Source organism: Filicampus tigris, chromosome 17, assembly GCF_054856515.1.
Source record: "Filicampus tigris isolate MCC_2025a chromosome 17, RoL_Ftig_1.0, whole genome shotgun sequence".
Classification (NCBI taxonomy): Eukaryota; Metazoa; Chordata; class Actinopteri; order Syngnathiformes; family Syngnathidae; genus Filicampus; species Filicampus tigris.
This window is the reverse complement of record NC_141233.1, coordinates 5,384,883-5,405,703: the sequence shown is the minus strand read 5'-3', so window position 1 is coordinate 5,405,703 and position 20,821 is coordinate 5,384,883. Positions and strand designations below refer to the sequence as shown.

Below are 20,821 nucleotides of genomic sequence, written 5' to 3'. Positions count from 1 at the left end.
TGCAAAAAAATAGACTGCTGCTCTGTGTAGCTAAAGGACATCCTAACCTTGAGAACACATAATGAGTGTATGTCGCTGCCATTTTGACCAGATGGAACCAAGGTCAGTCTGCACATAGGCAAATTCCTAAACACAATCTTTCCCACATGACTGTGGTAGAGAACATGAGGCATTTATGGAGGCTTTTATGCAAAGCCTGCTCAAACAAATGCAAAGGAGGTTTGATGTAATGCAGGGATGTCCAACCATTTTGCAAGGAGGGCCAGATTTGGTGAGGTGAAAATGTGTGGGGGCTGACCATTCAGCTTCAAGTTGCTTTAATTTTTCACGGCGTTTGTTACCAGTCCCCTTGTCGTAGTTTGCATGTTTCATCTGGTAGTGACGCTTGATATTGAATTCCTTGAAAAAGCACAGTCTCTTAGCGAACTAGACAGACACAGTTGGTTTGTATTTTTGTGAAAAATATATGACAATTTCCACTTGTCCTGGAAGCTCTTTTTCTTCACTAAAGTCTCTCTTTTTAGAAATGGCCACACAAAAGGTCATGCAACAACGTGTTTACACTGACACCGAACACAACTTTGAGATGGGGTGTTCAGGGAGGCGGAGCGGGCTCGGAGCCTATTTCCGGAAGCATCCGAGAAGGCAACTCCATGTCTGCTGCCATCTGGTGGTAAAGTATAAAATAACTTTTTTTACATGTTCATTTTGTGCTGTGGTCAACACTATTGACCAGCCACTCATTAATTTTATGCCAGAGGCTGCGGGCCGGTAGAAGTTTGAACACGGGCCGCATTTGGCCCCCAAGTCGGATTTTGGACTGATATAATGTAATAACCAGATGGATGGGAATCTTGATATGCCAGTCTCATATGTTTTATTTATACTGACATTTCTTTAAAATATTTATTTGTCAAAGTTGGAAATAATCAACAAATGTTTATGATTGGATATGAACACATTAGAAAATGTAAGTAAAGATTGTATTGATAAAGATTGTATTATTATTTACTATTAATAACAGTATCTGTTGAATTCTAAATGGGAGTTCCCTCCCCCTTGATTCTCATTGTAAATGATGTATGTAAAAACATTGTATTCATCTCAGCTGCTCACACAAATTAGTTAGTCAATAAGTCAACAAAATAGGATTTTAAGGCGATACAATGATATCAGAAGTAGCCAAGGAGAGAAAGCTAGAGCAAAAATGAGGCCTCTCACTTACGTCTGAGATTGACACTGGAGGAGGCGCAGCAACAGGTGAATGGCTTTAAGTCTCTGGTTCCCAGTCTGGCGACAGGCCACGCCCACTTGCCACTCCCATATGTCTGTCAATGGCAGTTGATTGAGCACTTGTTCATCAGCCAACATTTGCTTCAGGATCTCAAAACCTGACTCAATGGAGAAGCAAAAGCACACGGAGGGTAAGAACAGAGTTAACAAGTGTGGATCATTATGATGCTATCATGAGCATTCAGTAGAGTGGCGTGTTTATTTATATATACCTGTCTGGAAGCGACCCCTGTGTCCCCCCGTAATCGTAAACTTGTAGCCCCACTCTGTGTTGCTCATGTCTGACATAAACTTGTAATACAAAGTATCACCTGAGAAAAGATACATGTTGCTAAAAAGAGCTTGACACTGCGACAAAAAGGAGCTGTTATATTGCAACTAAGAAAATGACCTTTACCTGGAATTTCAAAATCAGACCATTTCTGAGGAGAGCCACTGAAGATGTGGACATCCTGAAGGAAATCACTGCTGCTGGACATAATGAATTCATCACAACCTTCCTCTGTGTGGCAGCGGGAGTCAAATTTTACAGACAAGTAAATGGCTCCTGGGACGTGCACCTTATCCTGGCAGCAAAAGATAGATGCAAAATTGTGTTTTAAAACTGTAAATAACGTCACTCTTGAGTTATTTTTTTTCTCCCGATTTCATTTTTTTTTTGGTTAATAACCATTAAGAACTCTATCCAGCCATCTACCTACAGTATATTTATTTGAAAACATCCATCCATCCATTTTCTGTACCGCTTCTCCTCACAAGGGTCGCGGGGCATGCTGGAGCCTATCCCAGCTCTCTTTGGGCAGTAGGCGGGGGACACCCTGAACTGGTTGCCAGCCAATCGCAGGGCACTCAGAGACAAACATCCGCACTCACAATCACACCTAGGGGCAATTTAGAGTATCCAATCAACTTACCATGCATGTTTTTGGAATGTGGGAGGAAACCGGAGTGCCCGGAGAAAACCCACGCAGGCACGGGGAGAACATGCAAACTCCGCACAGGGAGGCCGGAGCCGGGATCGAACCCACGACCTCTGAACTGTGAGGCGGACGTGCTAACCAGTCGGCCACCGTGCCGCCTATTTGAAAACAATGATTTACAAATCCCTTTCAATGTATGTTTATTACTTTTTTTTGCAATTGATCATTAAACATTAAAAGCTGTTAGCTATGGCTTTTTATGCTGTAAAGAAAAAAATAAGCCGACTATACAAATATACGTACCTCGAAGTTTGTGTTGTTGTCATATGGGTGCTTGGATTCTCTTACTTGCACTGCCATACCTGGCTCTTCCATAAACTGACAAGCGGTGAGGGAAAGACTGCACAGCATACTCGGGCTGCAGCCTTTCAATACCCTTTGGAGAATCTGAACAACCATTGCATAGTTTAGACTCAGTGGAATCAAATTGACAATAATAAAATAACTCCTGATGCTCCTCCCACTATTCACCTTTTCCCACAGTAGCCGCTCCTCCAGCTGCATTAACATGTCCAGGATGTAGGCCATGTGAGAAGCGCCATTCAGTTCCAGGGCCTCCTCGCTCAATGCAGCCTCGGCTGGCCAGTCGGCCAGAAGCGAGGCTAGCACGTGGCGGGCGTACAGTGTGGAGATGGCATGGTTAACCTTCACTAGGTACTGACGAACTGCCCTATTGCTGCGAACATCCAGTTCTTTGTGCAACAGCGCTGAGCTTTTCGTGCGCCGTTGTTTAGCGTAACTGATCTGCAAGTCGCTCTCTGAGTTGGTGATAAGTCGCTGTGTCACCACGTTAACCTCGTCGGTGGCTTTTTCACATTGGCTGGGCTTGGACTGCAAAAGGAAAAAAAATCCTAACAATGACACACACCCTCACCACATATTTTCTAGACGTATTTTTCTTTTCACTAAAAGTAATGCTCTTTGACAATATACCTGCTAAGAGAAAAAATATAAAGTAGGAGGGAAGTGTTCAAATTTCTATGTAAAGGTGATTTCTTAGCTAATAACTCACAATGCAAGATGCCACAATCATGTCCGTGTCGACAGCCTTGGTGTTTCTATCCTCTGAGTGAGGCCGCCTTGGGGGTTGCCATTTCTGAGCTAAAGTGCGGATCGTGTCATCGGTTTTTATTTCCTCTCCATCAAATCTGGAAACGAACAGGCACGTCACATTATCAAGTGGGAAATCTTTGATGCAGAGGATAACTTTGAATAGAGAACCTTCTTATACTGACCTCTTCTGCACCTCCACGAAGAAGGAGTCGGTTTTTTTCATCTGTAACTCATACATGGCTCGTAGGATGGGCAGTGGGGCATTTAAGGCATCATGGGTGATCTGTCCGGAAGAGAAGAACCTAGTCATTCATATGCAATTATTTCTTCCCCTATTTGTTTTTAACAGTAAAAAGAAGTAGTCTTCCTCATCACCTGAAAGCAAATTTTAGTCTCCTCATCTAGACCGTCTAGTGGATCTGGCCTATTGACATCTGTGTCATCAGTTATGCTGCTTGAGTGGTCCGAGTCATGCTCCTTGTCTTGCTCTCTTTGATCCCGCTCTGGGTCCTGAGCCATGGAATGTATTTCCCGCTTGGAGGAGTAAAGCATGATGGAGAGAATCTCTAAATCTCGTAACAACCACAGCTTGCTAAAACCCGTCCCCTTGCTGCACTTGCTCACAAGCAGTTGGGTTAATCCCGACTGCTGGATGGCTTCCTGAGCTTCCTCCACGCCATGCTTCTACACAGAATAACAAGAGAATTAAAAAAAATAAGTGTGTCTTTTAATCAAATGATTATCATTGTGCACACAATCTGATTTTCTGCAGATATTTGTGCTAAAATGGGATTTGACTTGCAGATTTCTATGTTTTTCATGACAGGTACCTTAAGCACGTTGTAGAGTCCTTTAAGAGCCAAAGAGAGAACCCAAGAAGCCTCCACAGCATCAAGAGAGCCATTTTCCTGGCTGGTCTGCAGCAAGTGGCAGATGATGGAGATGAAGTTGTTCAGGTAGCGGCTGAGCAGTGTCTTAGGCGAACACTCGCCCTCAGTTTGCCTTGCAAGGCATGCTGTAGAATCCTGAGACTGGATGAGTTGGTAGTCTTTGACTATAAAAAAAAAAAAAGTAAAGCCCAAAGTGTTCATTGTTGCCATTTTTCCAATACTACAAGAATACTGACCTGTTTTTCTCTTGCGAGTCTTTATATCCACCACTGCTGCCTGGTTTGTTTCTGTGAAATGTTTGAGTAAGATCATGGTGTGGTGTTCATTAGCGTTGTCAATGAACACGGTCTGCGTGCCAATGCACAGCACCTGAGAGGCACAAGATTATTCATTATTTGTGCAAGAGTCGAATCAAATGATCAAAGTCCAACACAAATGGTACATTTTGTACTTCTTCCTACCTCCGGGAATCCCACCAACACCAGCAGGGTGAAGAGGTTGGTGCGTTTCAGAGTTTGTGGCAGCTGCTGAATACAATGATCAGTGAAGGCAGCAATGACAGTACTCCAACCAGGGCAAGTGTTCAGGTCATGTAAAATATCTGCTACTGTGCATGCCCAATCCAAACCAATACGACTGAAAAACAAGAAAAGTAGAGGTAATCATAGCAAAAATTGCACAAAAACCCAAATGTTGGGTACGAGAAGAGTATGCATGTATTACAGTAAGGGAACGCTTCTTTAAATTAATCATAATACATAACTAGAAGTAGACAATTTGCACTACATATAAACATATACAAGTATGATTGCTGCTTCAAAAAAATAAAAATAGGAATAGAGGCACTGTAAAAGCAAGCTTCACTTGTGTGGTGCAAGTAGCTTCAAGAGTACAATACTGTACCTGTCTAAACAGACAGCCCCCAGGCTAAAGAGCAACTGGGTGGTCTTCCATCCATGAGTGTCACAAATAGCTGGCTCGCCATGTGTCAACAACTCATACTTGTCTGTCAGGGCCTCTGTGACAGCACAATCGGCCTCAATCGGAGGGATTCGCATCAGGAGTTGTCCCAGTAGCCCCAGGGTAAGGTGGTATGTCTCATTGAGGGACCCAGCATTGGAAATGACTGCCCTGAAAAGTTGGTGCAGGATGGAGCTGACACTAGGCAGACTCAGAGTGCTTTCCTAAAATGAGGAAAAACACAAACAATGTATCATTTAGAATAAAAGTCCTTGCATAAAATCACAAACTGCAAAGGACAAAATATTTGACCGACCATTAAGGTGTTTTCAGGAAAAAGGTTCACTCATTTAGCATAAAACTGGCAAAAGCTCCTACTTTGTTCTCAGAGTATATGTTTACATTTTATCTCGGTTAAATCTTAACCTGCCACTGGCCTAGTTGATAACAAAGATATGAGATTTAAAAAGACGTGTGTGTCTCTGTTTGCAAGAAACCATTAAAAGACAATACAAGTGATCTAAACCTAATTAATGAATGACTTACTTGTTTGACAGAAGGAAGCATGGCTGCTAGAAGTCCCAGGATCCTCTCTCTGGAGCACTCAGCGAAGACATGCTCCTGGAGGGGGACCTTGGGAAGCCGGTCATCAGTCTCCTTGACAATATCTGATGCTGGAGAGTTGACTGCTAGACTACAGTCTGAAGCTGTTACAAATACAACAGAATAAGGTAGCTGTTTAAGTCTTAACATAAATGAACAGTGACATAACCAAGCTTATTAAGGAACTTACGTCGGATCACAGGTGAAAGGGGGTCCTCGCTGGACACGGAGGGTGTCTTGCTAAGGCTGATTGATTCCAAAGTGTCTTGGGTAACAAGTTTTCTTTTCTCCATTTCTGTCGTGCTAGGTTGTAAAAACATTTCAGTCGGAGGAGAGATCACTTCCTTTGATTTTTGGTTTTCTCCTGACGGTTTAATCTAAAAGTGTGATGACAAGTTGATATGTTAAACGCATAAATGCGCATCAGCTGGAAAGTGCCATACATCCAGTATGCGAAAAATATTTATTTTTGTAGCTCACCTTGTCTTTGGGTGATGAAGGGGAGCAGATTGCTGCAGTACTCCCAGGGAGGGATGAGGTGTCTGTGGCAGTACTGACCTCCTGAGAGAACTCTGGGGAGACCGGACACAGCTCACTGTCGGAGGCTGAGTCATTGGACAACAGCAGATTGAGCAAAGCTGAAGAGCGAAGACCTATAGGAAGTCAGCAGCATTTGCACACTAGTTAAAAAAACAAAAAGAGATCATCCACCAATTCTATTTAGAAAAAAAATGAGTTTGATACCTTTGCTGGTTTGCCCCTTGAGCAAGCAGTCAGTGATAAGCTTGGAGCAGCATGTCTGTAGGGCTGATGCTTGGCTCAAAGTGGTACTGTCCAAAGATTCGCCATCTATCTGCTTCTCACTTATCACCTCTGAAGTGTAGAGTGCCAAAGCAGCAAACAGAAGCCAGGAGTAGTTGTGGACGTATGGTTGAATCAAACGATGGCGATCGCTTATTCTGATGGTCACCATCGGGTAAACTGTGATCCGATGCGTGGGCAGGTGGCTAAAGGTTAGTTGAATGGTAACAGGGTTAGTGACATAGTACAACTCCGAGCTTAAAAGAGAAACATTTACCGGTACTTGAATTTGAATGTGTCACCTGTCCGGATATTTCTTTGCATTGTAACATCCAAAGCACAGGTCAAAGTCTTCACACACGTTGCAGTTGATCCTGCTGCCAACAATGAGGCCCTGGCAATGGTCACAGGCATACTCCATGTTTACCATCTCGTGGTCATCCTCATGACCTTCAGGCTTGGCACCACCTATTTAACATATATACAGTTTGGTTTCATCAAGTTGCTTTTATCCTATTATATTATGATCATGACTATTATCATTTGAACTAATCACTTACTGAGGAAGCACGTCTTGCAGAGGTCCATATCCATGCACTGGAGACATCGGTAACGGTGCCAAGGTGCCATCCTTTCACAGCCATCACAGGAAATCACAACATTGAGCAGGTCACAATAACGTGCAATGAACATGTGCATCTGCGGATGGAACAGCATATGAAATTGCTCTTCAAAATTGTTAAACTTGAATCAATCACTTTTGGACTTCTATTTTCATGTACCTTTCGTCTGTCCTCCATAGAGTCCTCTTCATCAATTTTGTCATACCACTTCTCAAACATTCCATCCATGCACTCATCCATCCATTCTTGGTTCTTCTTGTAGTCTGCAATTTCATCCTCCTCTGTCCACTGGCTAAACATGAACATAGACCACGGAATAATTCAACATGTATGTAAAACCTCTGGTATACATTTCGTACTGATAATTAGAGGAATTAAAAAATGGTCCATACTTCCTATTCCTATGCCTAATCTACATCTACCATGGCTCAAATTTTACCTGATAGCAATGTCATGAACACTAATGTTCTCCTGGGACATGCTAAGTAAGAGTTCAGGAAGCTTGATGTTCAGGAAGAGGGGAATGTCGTGCACATCCCAATTCAAGTCTAGAAGGTGCAACAAGCAGGTTTGCACACAAGACAGGGCTGGTAGAAGAGCTCTGGGAAGGAGTGACGAGGGTAAGGTTATACTGGTCAAAACACAAACTTGTGCGCTCCAATCACTTTCTAGTTGAAGTGGAAATAGAAACATATGCTTACTTGTCATTAAGACAACTGAATCCTTGCACGGCTTCAACCAGAATGAGCACCAATTGATGGTAGGAACGTCGTACTTGCTCCCCTAGCTCTCGCCCGCTGTCTGACAACTGAGAGAAATAACTGAAAAAGAACAGTTGAATTCAACTCTACTTCATTATTGTTGTCAAACCGGCCCAATTACACAAATGAATAATATGCAACTTCAAGAAATAAGCAATCGAGATGTTTGCCCATGATACTGTTATTCCCATTACCTTTTATATTAGCCACTGAAATACAAAACATATACCTGGTGAAGTCTTTCTGACATGTCAACAGTTCTTGTAGAAACAGGACGCAAGGGGCTTGAAATAGGTGTGGCTTTCCCAGGGAATGCAAACACTCTTGAACGAGCACCAGGACTTTGCAAACACTAACGGCCTGAGCTTTGTTCAGCGACAATGTCTGCAGGACACTATAGGAGAAAAAAACAGCATGTCGAAAAGCTGCATGGCATAATTAATAAAAACACTATCCAATGAGAGACTGACTGTCACACACTTTGCAGTTGTGAGGGCGTTGTCCTTTATGTAGTTGAGGATGTGCTTGAGAATTGGGTAGCGATCCTTGATCGAGGGGGACGTGCGGGGTTCTTCCATCGAGCGGCATGACAGGAGGCGTAGCCGTGCCCGACTGAATGGGGCTTTATGGGTTAATGCAGAGGGGGAGGCTGGACTGCCCACTCCCCAGGAAGAGATGCTTTCTGTGGAGCCTTTGTTGTCCGACTTGCAGTGCTTACAGGAGGGGTTTAGGACATTGGAGGATTGGCTCTCAACTGGTTTGGCTTCAATAGCCTCCTGTGTAGATGCTGCTGTCGAATGTTCAAGTGAGGAGCTAGCCTGGAAATCGTCTTCTGAAACTGAACTTGGACAGTGAAGAAGAGCACTGCTGCCCTCTGCAGCTTTGGAAGAATCCCCCTCGGGGCACGGCACACCACAAGGAGAAAATCTGAAGAGCAGGAGGCACTTCTCAATGCACATCTCAGCTACCGAGAAAGAAACGATCTCACGTTAGACAAATGGTACAATGATGAAAGACATGAATAAGCAGCGATGCTCACCCAAGGTCTCGATTGTAACCTCATCAGTGCCTCCTTCTTTCTCATCAGGAACATTCATTTTGCCAACAATATATCTTTGCTTCATCTCCAACTAACAGAAAACATGGATCATGGATTTAAGATCTTGGAGGGGATCACATACACAGCAAATTCAACAGCAAGTCATCAAGCGTCTGGGATCTTGTAACGCTTACCATCCAGGTTCTGATGCTATCTGCCATTGAATAAACCTGCACGAAGTCCTCATTTAGACAGGACTTACATTCCTGGTTTACTATACAAAAAATAATAAAATGGAAGAAAAGTTTAAAAGTGAGTCATGCTATATGAATCAAGTCATTGTATGTAATACTTATGCTATTAAAACTGATATTAAGTACACGTTACCGTAGGTCTTGAGGGCTTGGATAAGGACTGGTGTGTGGTAGACCATGACAGCCCAAATGGCATTCACAGCATGGTCTGCTGTTGTCCCAGTAGCTAGTTCATTCCTCATTGCCTGTTTTTTACAGGACTGCACAAGGTTTCTCATCAGCTCTGTTCTGCTGTCTGCGGGTTCCTGGGAAGGGTTCCATCGGGCAAAGTCCTCCAGGAGCCTCATAACATCATCAAGATTATACTTGCTAATCTAACATACACAAAAAAAAAAAACAGTGTAAGAGCACGACCTTTTGGGTAAGGTCAAGATGGAAATGTCCTCAGAACATGACAATCACATCAAACATGACTAGATTCAGAATAGTTTTGTATACCTGAATTGTTTTTGTCTGATCGGTGTCCCTTGACTCACACAACCCATGTCGAAGAATGGGCTTCCACAGAGGTGAAGATTGAACATGGGACACTTTCCAGAGTGGAAGCTCTTTCACAGAGCGTATCTCTGAATAAACAATGAAATTATGATTAAAAACTAGGGCTGGGACGATACAGTTTTGTCCCAATACGGCTATCGATACTTGGGTTGTGATCCGAAACGTATTGCGATACTTAAGTATTATAAAAATAAATATTAACTGATAATAAAACTGAGGCATGTGTTTCCAAATTTTTAACTTAAATGCCATTTGACATTTATTCAAGTGTCACGATTGAAAAGTGCATAAACAGTTCCAGATACACAGGAGTGCAATAAATCAAACTCCATTCACAAAGCTCAACTTTAAGGACGTCAAATGTTCCAAAAGTATGTTATAGATCGTAAAAACAAAACATAACATAACATAAGGTATCAAAACTATCGATACTTCATCAACGTATCAAAATTTGGTATCGGCATAAAAAGTATCATGATACATCACTATATTATATTTTTTCCCAGTCCTAATAAAAAGCATCAACAATAATCTGAATAATCCTTTGTACATACACTACCAGTCAATATATAAAGTAAACCTGGTGACTGGTACTATACAGGACAAGCATGAATTAGTTTTAGGGAAAAAAAAAAGTGTTAGAAAACAGTACATAGGAAAAAGTTACAGTACATAGGAAAAAAAGTTAATATCACTGGCTATTACCCAAATCCTTTTTCTTCTTTCTATATTTACTATATTTTCACTGCTGAAGTATAAATATTATACGCAAACTTAGGAACATTTGTGCATAATATTTCAGCAGTGAAAATATAGAAACAAGAAAAAGGATTTGGGTAATAGCCAGTAGGGGTGTAACGGTACACTAAATCACATTTCGGTTCGGTTTCCTGGAAACTTCGGTTCGGTATATTTTCGGTACAAAAAAAATGATTTTTTTTCTTAAATATGTTTATTTTGAAAAGATGACAAGTAAATGGTACTTTTTTTTTTTCTTTTAGAAAAAAAAGATAAAAGCGAACCATTCGGGTGACATTCTAAGACAATACACCAGAATAAAAAATACACTAACAATAAAGGTCTCTTAATTTTGTAAATTATTAAAACACTAAAATCTTTAAACACTCAGCAGCAAGCGCCAATGACAGTATTCAAGTTTAAGACAAGTTGTCATTACAGTACATATACACTTTTTGTGAAAGTGTAAAAAAAAAAAAAAAAAAAAAACATACAATAACAGTTGCAATTATTGCTAAGTGTATTAAAACACTTTTTATAATGAAATACAGTAACTTTAACGTCTTTATGAAATTATTTACACTTTTTAGGCATTGAAATCTTTGAACGTTCAACAGCATATTGTAACGAATTGGGTTATCTGTGTTGTGGTCGGATTTGTGTTTTGCTGAGTTGTGATGTTTCCGAGGTTCATAAATGCATCGTACAGCTAGCGAGAGAAGCAGCGGAGAACGAAGAACAGAGCTGTTGTACTTTGTTTTGGGCTAAAAATACTGCTTGCTTCCTCATCTAAGAAACATTAAAAGTCGGATATTCGTTATTATGTTAGATGTGTTACCTTTCCACATCGGCGATTTTAACAGGAAAGCTAGAATGTTCCCAAACAGGAGACCGCAGTGTACGGGGGACCTTCGAGCTCTGGCTTGTTTGTGTATGCCATTATAATGCCATTTATCCATGCATTTATGATTTATCACGGCTTCTGGCGTCCTGGCTCCTATAGTGCCGCCGCCCTCCTCTCCCGCATGCAACAGTCAATAGCACCCGTGCGTAAGCTCGCGCTAATAAGTGGACCGAACCGAACGCAAGTGGACCAAACCGAACATGCCATACCGAAACGTATTAATACACCCACGTGTACCGTTACACCCCTAATAGCCAGTGATATTAATTAAGGGCAGCAGTGACCTAAATGTATAAACTTTTTGGACCATAGGTTCAAAACGGGCAAAAATGAATCAACAACAGTCAAACCACAGTTTTAGACAACAGTCTCACCATGAGGTGATTTCAGTGCCAGGGTTCTGAAGGCGAGACGCCCCATTAGTCGAGCCACAAGCAGCTGCAGGTCGGACATCCATGAAATGGTGATGTCTGGCAGACCCATGGCTGTTACAGTGAACTTGTAACCCCACTCGTTATTGCTGCTATCAGAGTGGAAGAGGAACTGAAGCTGAGGGCCTGTGTCAAATGTTACCTTCTAGAGAAAGAGAAAAAAGAAACACATGTAAAAGTTACAGGCTACAAGAATGCATCTTGTGGAAAAGTGGCTGAATTCCTACCTTTGGCCACTTTTCACTTCCAACCTTCATGTCGTAGCGAACCTTTCCACCTCTGGAGTCAGTGAATTCCAGGTAGTCATACCTATGGAAATCAAAAGAATATAGATGTGTGTTTGTGTGAGTGTGCGTGGGAGTGAAATGTACTGAAATTCAATTTAATCACATCACATTCTTATTAATACTGTATTGATGAGAATGGGCTGGATTGATAGAAAGCAGTAAAGAAAAGTGCAATGTTTCCTCTGACCTCTTTTCTGTCTCACAACGTTCATCGAACTCCACTTCAAACGACGTAGCACCAGGGCAGGCAAAGATGTTGGTCTCATGACGGCTATCTTCATAGTTATGAGAGGACTCCATTGTCCAGGTCCTTAGCACCACTGGCTGTTGGGGTTGGTGCCAGCTCTCCTGGTCCACCTACAAATGCCATGGTAAGTGACTCATTAACCCATTAAAGCCTAAAGCGCCTGGCTCAACAGCTCCCCAAAACCTAAGGTCGTCTTTGGAATTACCCTTGAAAACCTGAAGTTTTCCCAGAAATTCAACACCTACAAAATATTTAATATCTCAGCCCCTTTAGCAGGCAGAAACATAATTTCAAAAGATTTTGAGACCTTAGACATGTGGCTTGCACACAGGCCCAAGTTTATTCATCTTTACTGTTTCAATCGTAGATGTAAAAATAAAGTGTCAGTGTAAGAGAAGCACTATTTTTAATTTTAAAAATCGAGTGGTAATTACCATCCTCTATGTTGTTACAAAGATATCGATATTGTCATTGTCTACAAACATATATCTTAACTATATATCACGTTCGACTGGTTCAAAGTCCACAAGCGCATCGTCTATATCACTGCCATTAATCATTTCAAAGCTCCCGCGATCGATGGCGTCCGCCATTATGACTCGAAAGAATTCCAAAACATCCTCTGCGAGCTCACGACACCGTCACGTGTGTATACTGATGCATTTCATTGGTTAAGAGAACAAAAATTGGATTAAAAAAAAAAAGAAAATGACGTATATGCTCTTCAGGCTTTAAGGGTAGAAAGATGGTTCTCCACTCCCATCCTTAATGGGTTAATGGATTTTTATGTTTGTTTTTTTTGTTTTGTTTTGTTTTTTAACTCTATAGTACATAACTCTTCCATACAGTCTGTAAGTATAAATAACAACTATGCCTGTATAAAAGTCTATGGTACAACTGTACCGGCTTTTTCTTGGTATGCCAACCACTAAAGCGCTTTGCTTGTATTTTATATCAAAAACAAATGAGATAAAGTGATTCATTTTTTTGTTTTCAATGTTCTCATCAAACATTCTTCATTTGGAGGCTTTACGTATTTTACTTAGTGTCATATAGATAGGATATTATTGCTTGCTTCTGTGATATGCTCCCATTAACCATGTTAAAGAGTGATTCAAAAAAATAGTCCAATAAGTCAGGGTGGTCAATTGGCGGCCCATGGGCGACCACACTCTTAAGAGTCTCCTCACATATTTTCGCTATTTGTTGGCCGGCCCAGTCACTATCCACTGCAAATAACGGGGTTTGACTTTTTAGTTTTAAATTGTAATATCACCATTCACCATTAGATGGTAGACATGGCTTAGTTGCACTTGCATTTGGCCTTATACTGCCCCAACGAGAGTAGGGGAAGATTTGGTATGATATGTAGGACAATCAGTACCTAAATATGATTAAAATTAGAATGAGTTAACTTTTGTGAAATAAATTCACAAAATTTGTTCTTGCACTTCATGATGGTTTGATATTCAGCAGCTTTGTGCCGTCTTTGAATTGTAATTTTTATCATCACAGTATGTGGTTATTTTTTGTTTGATTCGAACCTTTTGATGATGAATAGTGGCCCTTTTGTACATGCATTGAGAACTGTATTATAAAAAAGGAAATGTATTAAGAGCACATATTTTACATGTATGCATTTATTATTTCCATATTTAAAATAGCATTTTTGTCATAATTTTGGTTAGGAAGCGTGTGGTCCTATGTGTCCCCCAGTAACACTGATGAAAAATGGCGTCCCCTTCCATCATTTAAGCGTCCCATCCCTAAATTAAGCAATATGCACTGAAAAGTAAGCCACAGATTACACTAACCTTTGAAAAAATGTCTCCTGTGCCAACGGACAGATTTTTGAGAAGCTCAATCAGTGAAGAGAAGCTCTTGAGCAAAAGACAGTGAGGAATGTCCAAAGGGGAAAGTTCCAGGAGGAAAATAAGCTGCCAGAGCAAATGTTGCATTAAATTAATCAATGTCAACTCAAATACAACTGTCTTATTATAAATCATGACCTAATTGGGCATTACCAGTTGTCTGAAGACTGTGGCAATGATAGATTTGCCAAGTTTGTTTGTAATTTCAGTGCCGGTGTACTTATCCAGCAGGGAACCAAGTACACGTTTGATACTTCCCAAGAATTGATCCACATCTGTCGAGAGAGCAAAAATCAATATACACTTAAAAAAAAAGTGATATAAACAACACATTGAAGATCATTATCTTAGTCTTAAATTCATTGCATTACAAAATATGGCTATCAGATAAAGACACTGAATTAGAAAAGAAGATTTATAATTGCATGTTTATTTGAGGTTGTGTCTTACATTTTAATAGGATGACTCTGGCCAGTTCCATGGTAACAGCAGAGGCGGTGCCTCCTTTAAGCTGGAGGTAGCACCAAGAGAGGAGGCTCCCTTGAAGAGCCCAGAACAAGGACAGCAACACTGTCTGCCGACTGATTCCACCACTGCCCTCCGACATCATAACTTCACACTTGAGATAAAAGCAACATGCATCAGCATAAAGAACCATCACCCTCTCTACAATATAAGACAGGACTCAAAAAACACAAATGTTGCTAACTGTAGAGTTACAAAACGGGATTGAACTGTGATTCTGCTTGCCTTTTTAAATCACCATAATTAAAGAGATGTCAGTGATCTCACCTCTTGTGTTGCCACTAGCAGAAGTGTCTCCATCACTGCTAAAATCGGGCTTATGTCAAAGTCAGAGGGAGCGCCTTTCGGTGGGAGCAGGAGAAGGCCACTTGGATCCAGATCACTGCATAGAGTACAATGTGTCAAACGTGCATGTACAGTATGTGACAATATGACGTGCTCACATCTTTACAGTATACCTACCTGAAGTAATTACATAGCGACTCAAATGTAATTTTTACAGATGGCAACTGATCCTCTTCTGTGATATTTTTCTGCAAAAAGACTCCAACGTTCAATATACAAACAAAAAGATACATTTGAATGAATATGTCCACACACCATCATGTGGAACAGCTTGTCCCGCCGAATGTGTTTATCAGGGAAGAAAACAGCTGCCCCATTAAGAATGGCTTTCACAGCCTCCTTGTGCAAGGCCTTTTCCACAAATGTCGCCCCCTCGGGCTCATTCACAACTAAAACAAGGGAGGACAATATTATCGGGAATCTCAACCTGTTATTGATGTTGATGGATAATGGGTATATGGGTCATACTGTGGCAGAGGTGAGAGTAAAGCTGCTGGACAGCCCTGACAGAATCAAGATCTGCACTGCTGGATGTGGATGGCCCATCTGTTGCTGGGGCTCTGTTAGCCGTTGTGCTGCTCATCTCTGGGCCCTGGGAGGTCAATGGATTGGGCAGCATGGAGAAACAGTTCTGTAGCAACTGGAGAAGGTGAATTCTGCTTTTCAACACCTCTTCTCCCTCACTAAGACAAAGCCACAAGCACAGTTGCAAGTGAAATTTAGACTGCATGAATGTGGTCGTATTAAGAGAGAAGAGTGGCTGCAATTACTCACATCACCATCAGCTTAGTGTAGAAACTCCAGAAGAGAGCCACGTTAAGACCAGAGAAGTCCAGAAGGTACTTCAGCTTTAGGTGAGAGGAGTCCTAAAGGAAAAGAGAGTGGTTAACCTGAATGACAAAACAGGACAGCCGTAAAAAACATGTGTCCCACCTCATTAAATTATTACATGAATGAATATTTAGTGATGGACTTTTTTTCTGGAACAAAATGTTTTTTTGTAATTCTTCGAAAGGTCCTCTTCTGATGATGGTCAAAAGTGACATGACTTCAATATAAACCCATGAATAATGAAATGTGATGTCACAAATCACTTCATCCAGCTATTCATCCATCACCTTTGAATATAATTGAACATATCTTGGATGGTCGGCATGGTGAGCGAGTGGTTAAAACAGTAGCGTCCAAAGTCCGGTCTGGGGGCCAAATGTGTCCCGTGTTCAAATTTCCACCGGCCTGCAGCCTCTGGCATAAAATTAGTAATGTGTGGCTCGTTTAGTACTGTTGACCACAGTACAAACTACACATGTAAAAAAAGCTATTTTGTATTTCACCAGAAGATGGCAGCTGACCTTTGGCCGCACTCTCGGGTGTTTTGGGAAATGCGTTCCGTGTTTTCCCTCTCCGAACACAACACTCTCAAAGTCGTGAACCCCTCGCTGCATGACCTTTCCAGCACATTTCTAAAATAGCGACTGTAGCAATGAAAAAGAACGTTGACAGATAGGGCCGTTCCTTCCAGGACAAGTGGAAATTGGCATATTTTTCACTGAAATACAAAACAGCTGTGTTCGCAAAGAGACTGTGGCTGTTTTCAAGGAATTCAACATCAACAGTCACTACCAGGCGAAACATGCAAATTATGACAACTTGACTAGTAAAGAACGCCGTAAAAATGAAAGCAACTAGAAGCTGTATGGTCGGCCCCCCACACATTTTCACCACACCAAATCTGGCCCTTTGCAAAAGTCTTCGACACCGTTGGGTTAGAAGGTCTGCCTCACAACCCCAGCCAGCCCTAAATTATCACTTGGCATGAATATACGTGTGAACTGATGTTTGCCTATATGTGCTTTACAATTGGCTGCCGACCAATTCAGGGTGTCTCGTCCAAAGTCAGCTGCAATAGGCTCCAGCTAACCCGCAATTCGAGTGAGAGTAAGCAGTTTAGATAATGGATGGATATTTTTGGATTATAAAAAGCATGAAGACAATATCGCACAGTTAGGACTTTAATCAGTCATAACTACAATTTCTGTATGTTTTGTGGCTGCGCAATCAGGTTTTTTTTCCAAGACGGTAATTAGGTGATAATTGTGTACAATGTCATCATTAAGAAACATGTTGTTTCTAATTACCATATTTTGTGTGAGCTGTTGAATGAAGAACAAAGTCTTATTCAGAAGACAAAGGCCGGTGACAGCATTGTTTTTGCAATGCTCGCCCGCAGAACAAAGCTCGTCAAGATCTGCAAGCTTCTCTGTTCCACCACACGAGTATCCACTGAAGCTGAGGGACTGCACCCCAAGGCGCTCAGCGGTGTCCTGCCTGGTGCACAGGAACTTTACCATCAGAAACTGAGAAGACAGGGACGAGAGTGAAAGATTGGTGAAAGCAATTCGTCGAAAATGTCCAGCTACCACTAATTAATTTGGTTTGGCTAATTTTGGTATACAAATCACTCCTGATCTGAAACTCAATTTCTCTTTTTGGGTAGTGAGTTCTTCAAATTCCCTGGTAGGTTACACTACAGTATATTGTGCTGCTTTGATGTCACACTCGTGACACATAGCACCTACAAGCATGTGGTGAAAATTACACCCTATCAAGATTAAATACACTCTACTCAAATAACAGGAAACATTTTAAGGAAAACAGTGCTATGGAATCACTGTGTAGGGTAGGGCTGTGGAATGAATCGAAATTCAATTACAATCAGGATTATTATACTCCACGATTACAAAATTGTCATAATCGCAAACGATTATTAATATGCATTTATATCCAACACACTATGTTTGTTTATGCAAAGAAATCATACTTGAATTCATACATTTGCACCATAATATAATAATAATAATAATAATAACTAATTTGATCAATTGTGTTTGGTCCAAAAGGAACTTACATAGTGTTTCAAATAAATTTATTTGTCCTTATATTTTTTACGTTAAAACATTTTCTTGTTTTGAAAAAAATAATAATAATAGTAATAAATGATCGTCTGAATAATCGTGATTTAAATTATTACCCAAATAATTGTGATTAAAAAAATGTTCATAATCAAGCAGCCCTAATGTAGGGTATCAAACGTGCAAGGGGGTGAAGCACGTGATGAAAACAAGGTTGTTCGCTTGCCAGTTTGATCTCGAGACAGAATTTACCTTCGCAACACGACACTGCTGCAGCTTGATCTCCACATCATTCCAGTCCTCTTCCACCTCAAACCAGCCAATCGGCTCATCCTCAGACAGTGCTGGAATCCTCACACTGCAGGTCAAGTGACAACATGATGTGTCAGCGTTTAACTGAAACCACTCAGCCAGAACCCCAAGCGGCTGTGGGGTATCCATACTGTAGTACAGATACAAACACTGACTTGTTTTGCATTACTAATTGGATGCGAAGAAAAAAATAACTATTCATCCAATTGTGCATCGAAAAAGTATCTTTGGTCCACATATTGCACTTATTAGCTGTGCCATCACTGAAATTGAAATGAAATTCAATCAACACTTTCAATCAAGTTGGTGATTGGTGAGCTGAAAACTTTTAATATGGACTTTTTCTACAATCTCAAAGGCCAGATTATAGACAAACAAACAATGAGAGCAAGATGCCATCACATCACTTCCAAGCACTTAAGCATCTCGTCGTATCAGCCTTATACCGCCCTGAGAGAACTGCTATGATATGTGGTGATGTAATAATCAGTGTTATAGTACTTCATTTTGGCTTGGTGACAACATCAAAGTGACATTTGACAGTTGAGAAGAAAACACACACCATTATCAAAGTAAACCTGAATCATATAAAGCATCGTTGTATGCATTTAAAAAAGTGCTTCTTACTTGTCTTGTACAAACTCCTTGTAGTCTTTGTAGTGCCAAGCGTCATACTTTTTGAACCTCTTGAAATGTTTTGCAGCATCAAACGGTTCTTCATCTTTGTAGGCAAACACCAAGCCACATTTCGCCCCAATGGCACCTTTTCGCACCTTATCGCATGAATCCAGAGGGAGACGGTTATGCATTTATTCCCTCTTAATGTGAAGATCACCAAAATGAAGAGAGATTATCATCATTATAAGGACACTCACGTTGATCTTCATCTGAGTGACTTGAAAGTTGCTCTGATCCTCGGTTGACAGGATCACACTAGCTTTCTTCTTGCCACTTTCAGTAAGAAAACCTTTTGAGCATCAATTGTGCGGTTGTACGTTAGTGTGGCGGTCATACCAAGATTAGAGAATGTGTTCTTATTTTCTCACTCGGATTATTTATTATTACCATCTCCAGTGGAGGATTCTGTAAGCATATTCTCTGGTCCTGATTTCTCCTCTTTACTCTTGGCATCACATGCTAGTAAGTGCAGCTGGAGGGGCTTCCCTGTGATGTCACATAATGACAATGATCATTTGCTAACAAAACACAGATGCTGATTGAAACAGTTTGATCTCATTATGTCACATAGCGTATAGCTGGTTCCCAGTATGTGCTGTGAAAAACTGCTTTGAAAAGGACTGGACTATATTGCCATAGTAAGACTGCCCTTTTTTTGGAGTTTTATACACTTCTCAATGAATAATGTATGGATGACAACATTCAGAAAAACGCAGGTGGTATTTCGTTAAGTTTACTAATTGGTATTACAGTCGAGCCCTTTATAGGGACCAGGCCGGACCACGAATAGCAAAAATGTGCGTATAACTGACGCCCACTGAAATGCATTGGGGAAAAAAAATTATAATCAGTATGCGGTTGGTCATCTGTCTTCTAAATTGGAATTTTTTAGACCGGTGTTTTACAAAGGTCTAGTTTCATCCATCCATCCATTATCCATACCGCTTATCCTCACAAGGGTCAACGTTTCTTAAAGTGAATGACAAAGATGGAAGACCAGAAACGTTACCATTTTGATATAGTAGTTGTAGTCGAACTGCGGCCATTGACGTGATCAGGGATGAGGCCTTGTATTCTGTCTCTAAGTGGTCGCTGATGCAGGAAAGGGCTTGAAGGACTTTGGCCACACTGCCTCTGGCCAGCGCAAAGGCGAGAAGGGTCAGCTCTGCATCAGGACTCACACAGCAACTTCCCAGGTACAAAATGAAAAATATAGTTAGATTTAAAGCATGTCAAATATTTAAACAACAGTGAACCAGGTAAATAAAGCATTGTTAAATGCTAATGAGAGTAATACAATGGAACATTACAAAATTACATCATTCTAAATAAATTAGACCACCTTTTTTCTCTGAATTGATGCAAAACTTGAAACCAAAATCATGCATGAGATCATGCATCAAATCAGCAGAGCCGAGCAGTCCGTCCCTGGGCCGGACCTGTCGGACCCTCAGGCCCGGTCGGATGGCCATTTTTGGGGCAGAGGGATGGGGGGTGACAAATTTACAAAAAATGGCTGGACTAAGCATGGCTGGAAGTTGATTTTAGTCCGGCCCACTAATCGGCCCTTATGCGTGTGACGTGCTCGCGAGGTGGCCAAAAATCATCTCAGCCTACTCGGTGAAAGGCTTCTTTTAATGCTTCTTTCTACTCCCGCGTCTGCGCGAGCGACAACTGCTGTTATAGGGATTGTGGTATTGACCCCCGCCCCCTCTTGTAATGGTATGCCCCAGTTGCAGGTGGGAGGCGCGGGTTA

General features: G+C 41.2%; 1 protein-coding gene across 1 annotated transcript in view; it reads right to left on the bottom strand.

Annotated features, from left to right (window-relative positions):
* Positions 1–20,821, bottom strand: part of zzef1 (zinc finger, ZZ-type with EF hand domain 1) — a 37,868-nt gene that overhangs the window by 10,356 nt on the left and 6,691 nt on the right. Inside the window, exons 8-51 of the mRNA XM_086013487.1 lie at positions 20,075–20,253; positions 19,453–19,551; positions 19,263–19,354; positions 19,015–19,160; positions 18,328–18,433; positions 17,302–17,520; positions 15,938–16,029; positions 15,632–15,846; positions 15,419–15,552; positions 15,281–15,351; positions 15,086–15,200; positions 14,744–14,912; positions 14,447–14,568; positions 14,237–14,359; positions 12,363–12,532; positions 12,116–12,197; positions 11,832–12,033; positions 9,756–9,883; positions 9,391–9,631; positions 9,198–9,277; positions 9,004–9,094; positions 8,445–8,928; positions 8,194–8,358; positions 7,905–8,024; positions 7,643–7,804; positions 7,363–7,495; positions 7,141–7,279; positions 6,883–7,048; positions 6,524–6,786; positions 6,260–6,432; positions 5,970–6,156; positions 5,723–5,883; positions 5,120–5,400; positions 4,678–4,852; positions 4,453–4,585; positions 4,157–4,380; positions 3,702–4,010; positions 3,509–3,609; positions 3,286–3,421; positions 2,745–3,104; positions 2,517–2,660; positions 1,691–1,859; positions 1,506–1,604; positions 1,226–1,391 (exon numbers count right to left, since the gene is read on the bottom strand). Coding sequence (XP_085869613.1) covers positions 1,226–1,391; positions 1,506–1,604; positions 1,691–1,859; positions 2,517–2,660; positions 2,745–3,104; positions 3,286–3,421; positions 3,509–3,609; positions 3,702–4,010; positions 4,157–4,380; positions 4,453–4,585; positions 4,678–4,852; positions 5,120–5,400; positions 5,723–5,883; positions 5,970–6,156; positions 6,260–6,432; positions 6,524–6,786; positions 6,883–7,048; positions 7,141–7,279; positions 7,363–7,495; positions 7,643–7,804; positions 7,905–8,024; positions 8,194–8,358; positions 8,445–8,928; positions 9,004–9,094; positions 9,198–9,277; positions 9,391–9,631; positions 9,756–9,883; positions 11,832–12,033; positions 12,116–12,197; positions 12,363–12,532; positions 14,237–14,359; positions 14,447–14,568; positions 14,744–14,912; positions 15,086–15,200; positions 15,281–15,351; positions 15,419–15,552; positions 15,632–15,846; positions 15,938–16,029; positions 17,302–17,520; positions 18,328–18,433; positions 19,015–19,160; positions 19,263–19,354; positions 19,453–19,551; positions 20,075–20,253 — 7,326 coding nt within the window. The remainder of the gene's footprint in view (positions 1–1,225; positions 1,392–1,505; positions 1,605–1,690; positions 1,860–2,516; positions 2,661–2,744; positions 3,105–3,285; positions 3,422–3,508; positions 3,610–3,701; positions 4,011–4,156; positions 4,381–4,452; positions 4,586–4,677; positions 4,853–5,119; positions 5,401–5,722; positions 5,884–5,969; positions 6,157–6,259; positions 6,433–6,523; positions 6,787–6,882; positions 7,049–7,140; positions 7,280–7,362; positions 7,496–7,642; positions 7,805–7,904; positions 8,025–8,193; positions 8,359–8,444; positions 8,929–9,003; positions 9,095–9,197; positions 9,278–9,390; positions 9,632–9,755; positions 9,884–11,831; positions 12,034–12,115; positions 12,198–12,362; positions 12,533–14,236; positions 14,360–14,446; positions 14,569–14,743; positions 14,913–15,085; positions 15,201–15,280; positions 15,352–15,418; positions 15,553–15,631; positions 15,847–15,937; positions 16,030–17,301; positions 17,521–18,327; positions 18,434–19,014; positions 19,161–19,262; positions 19,355–19,452; positions 19,552–20,074; positions 20,254–20,821) is intronic.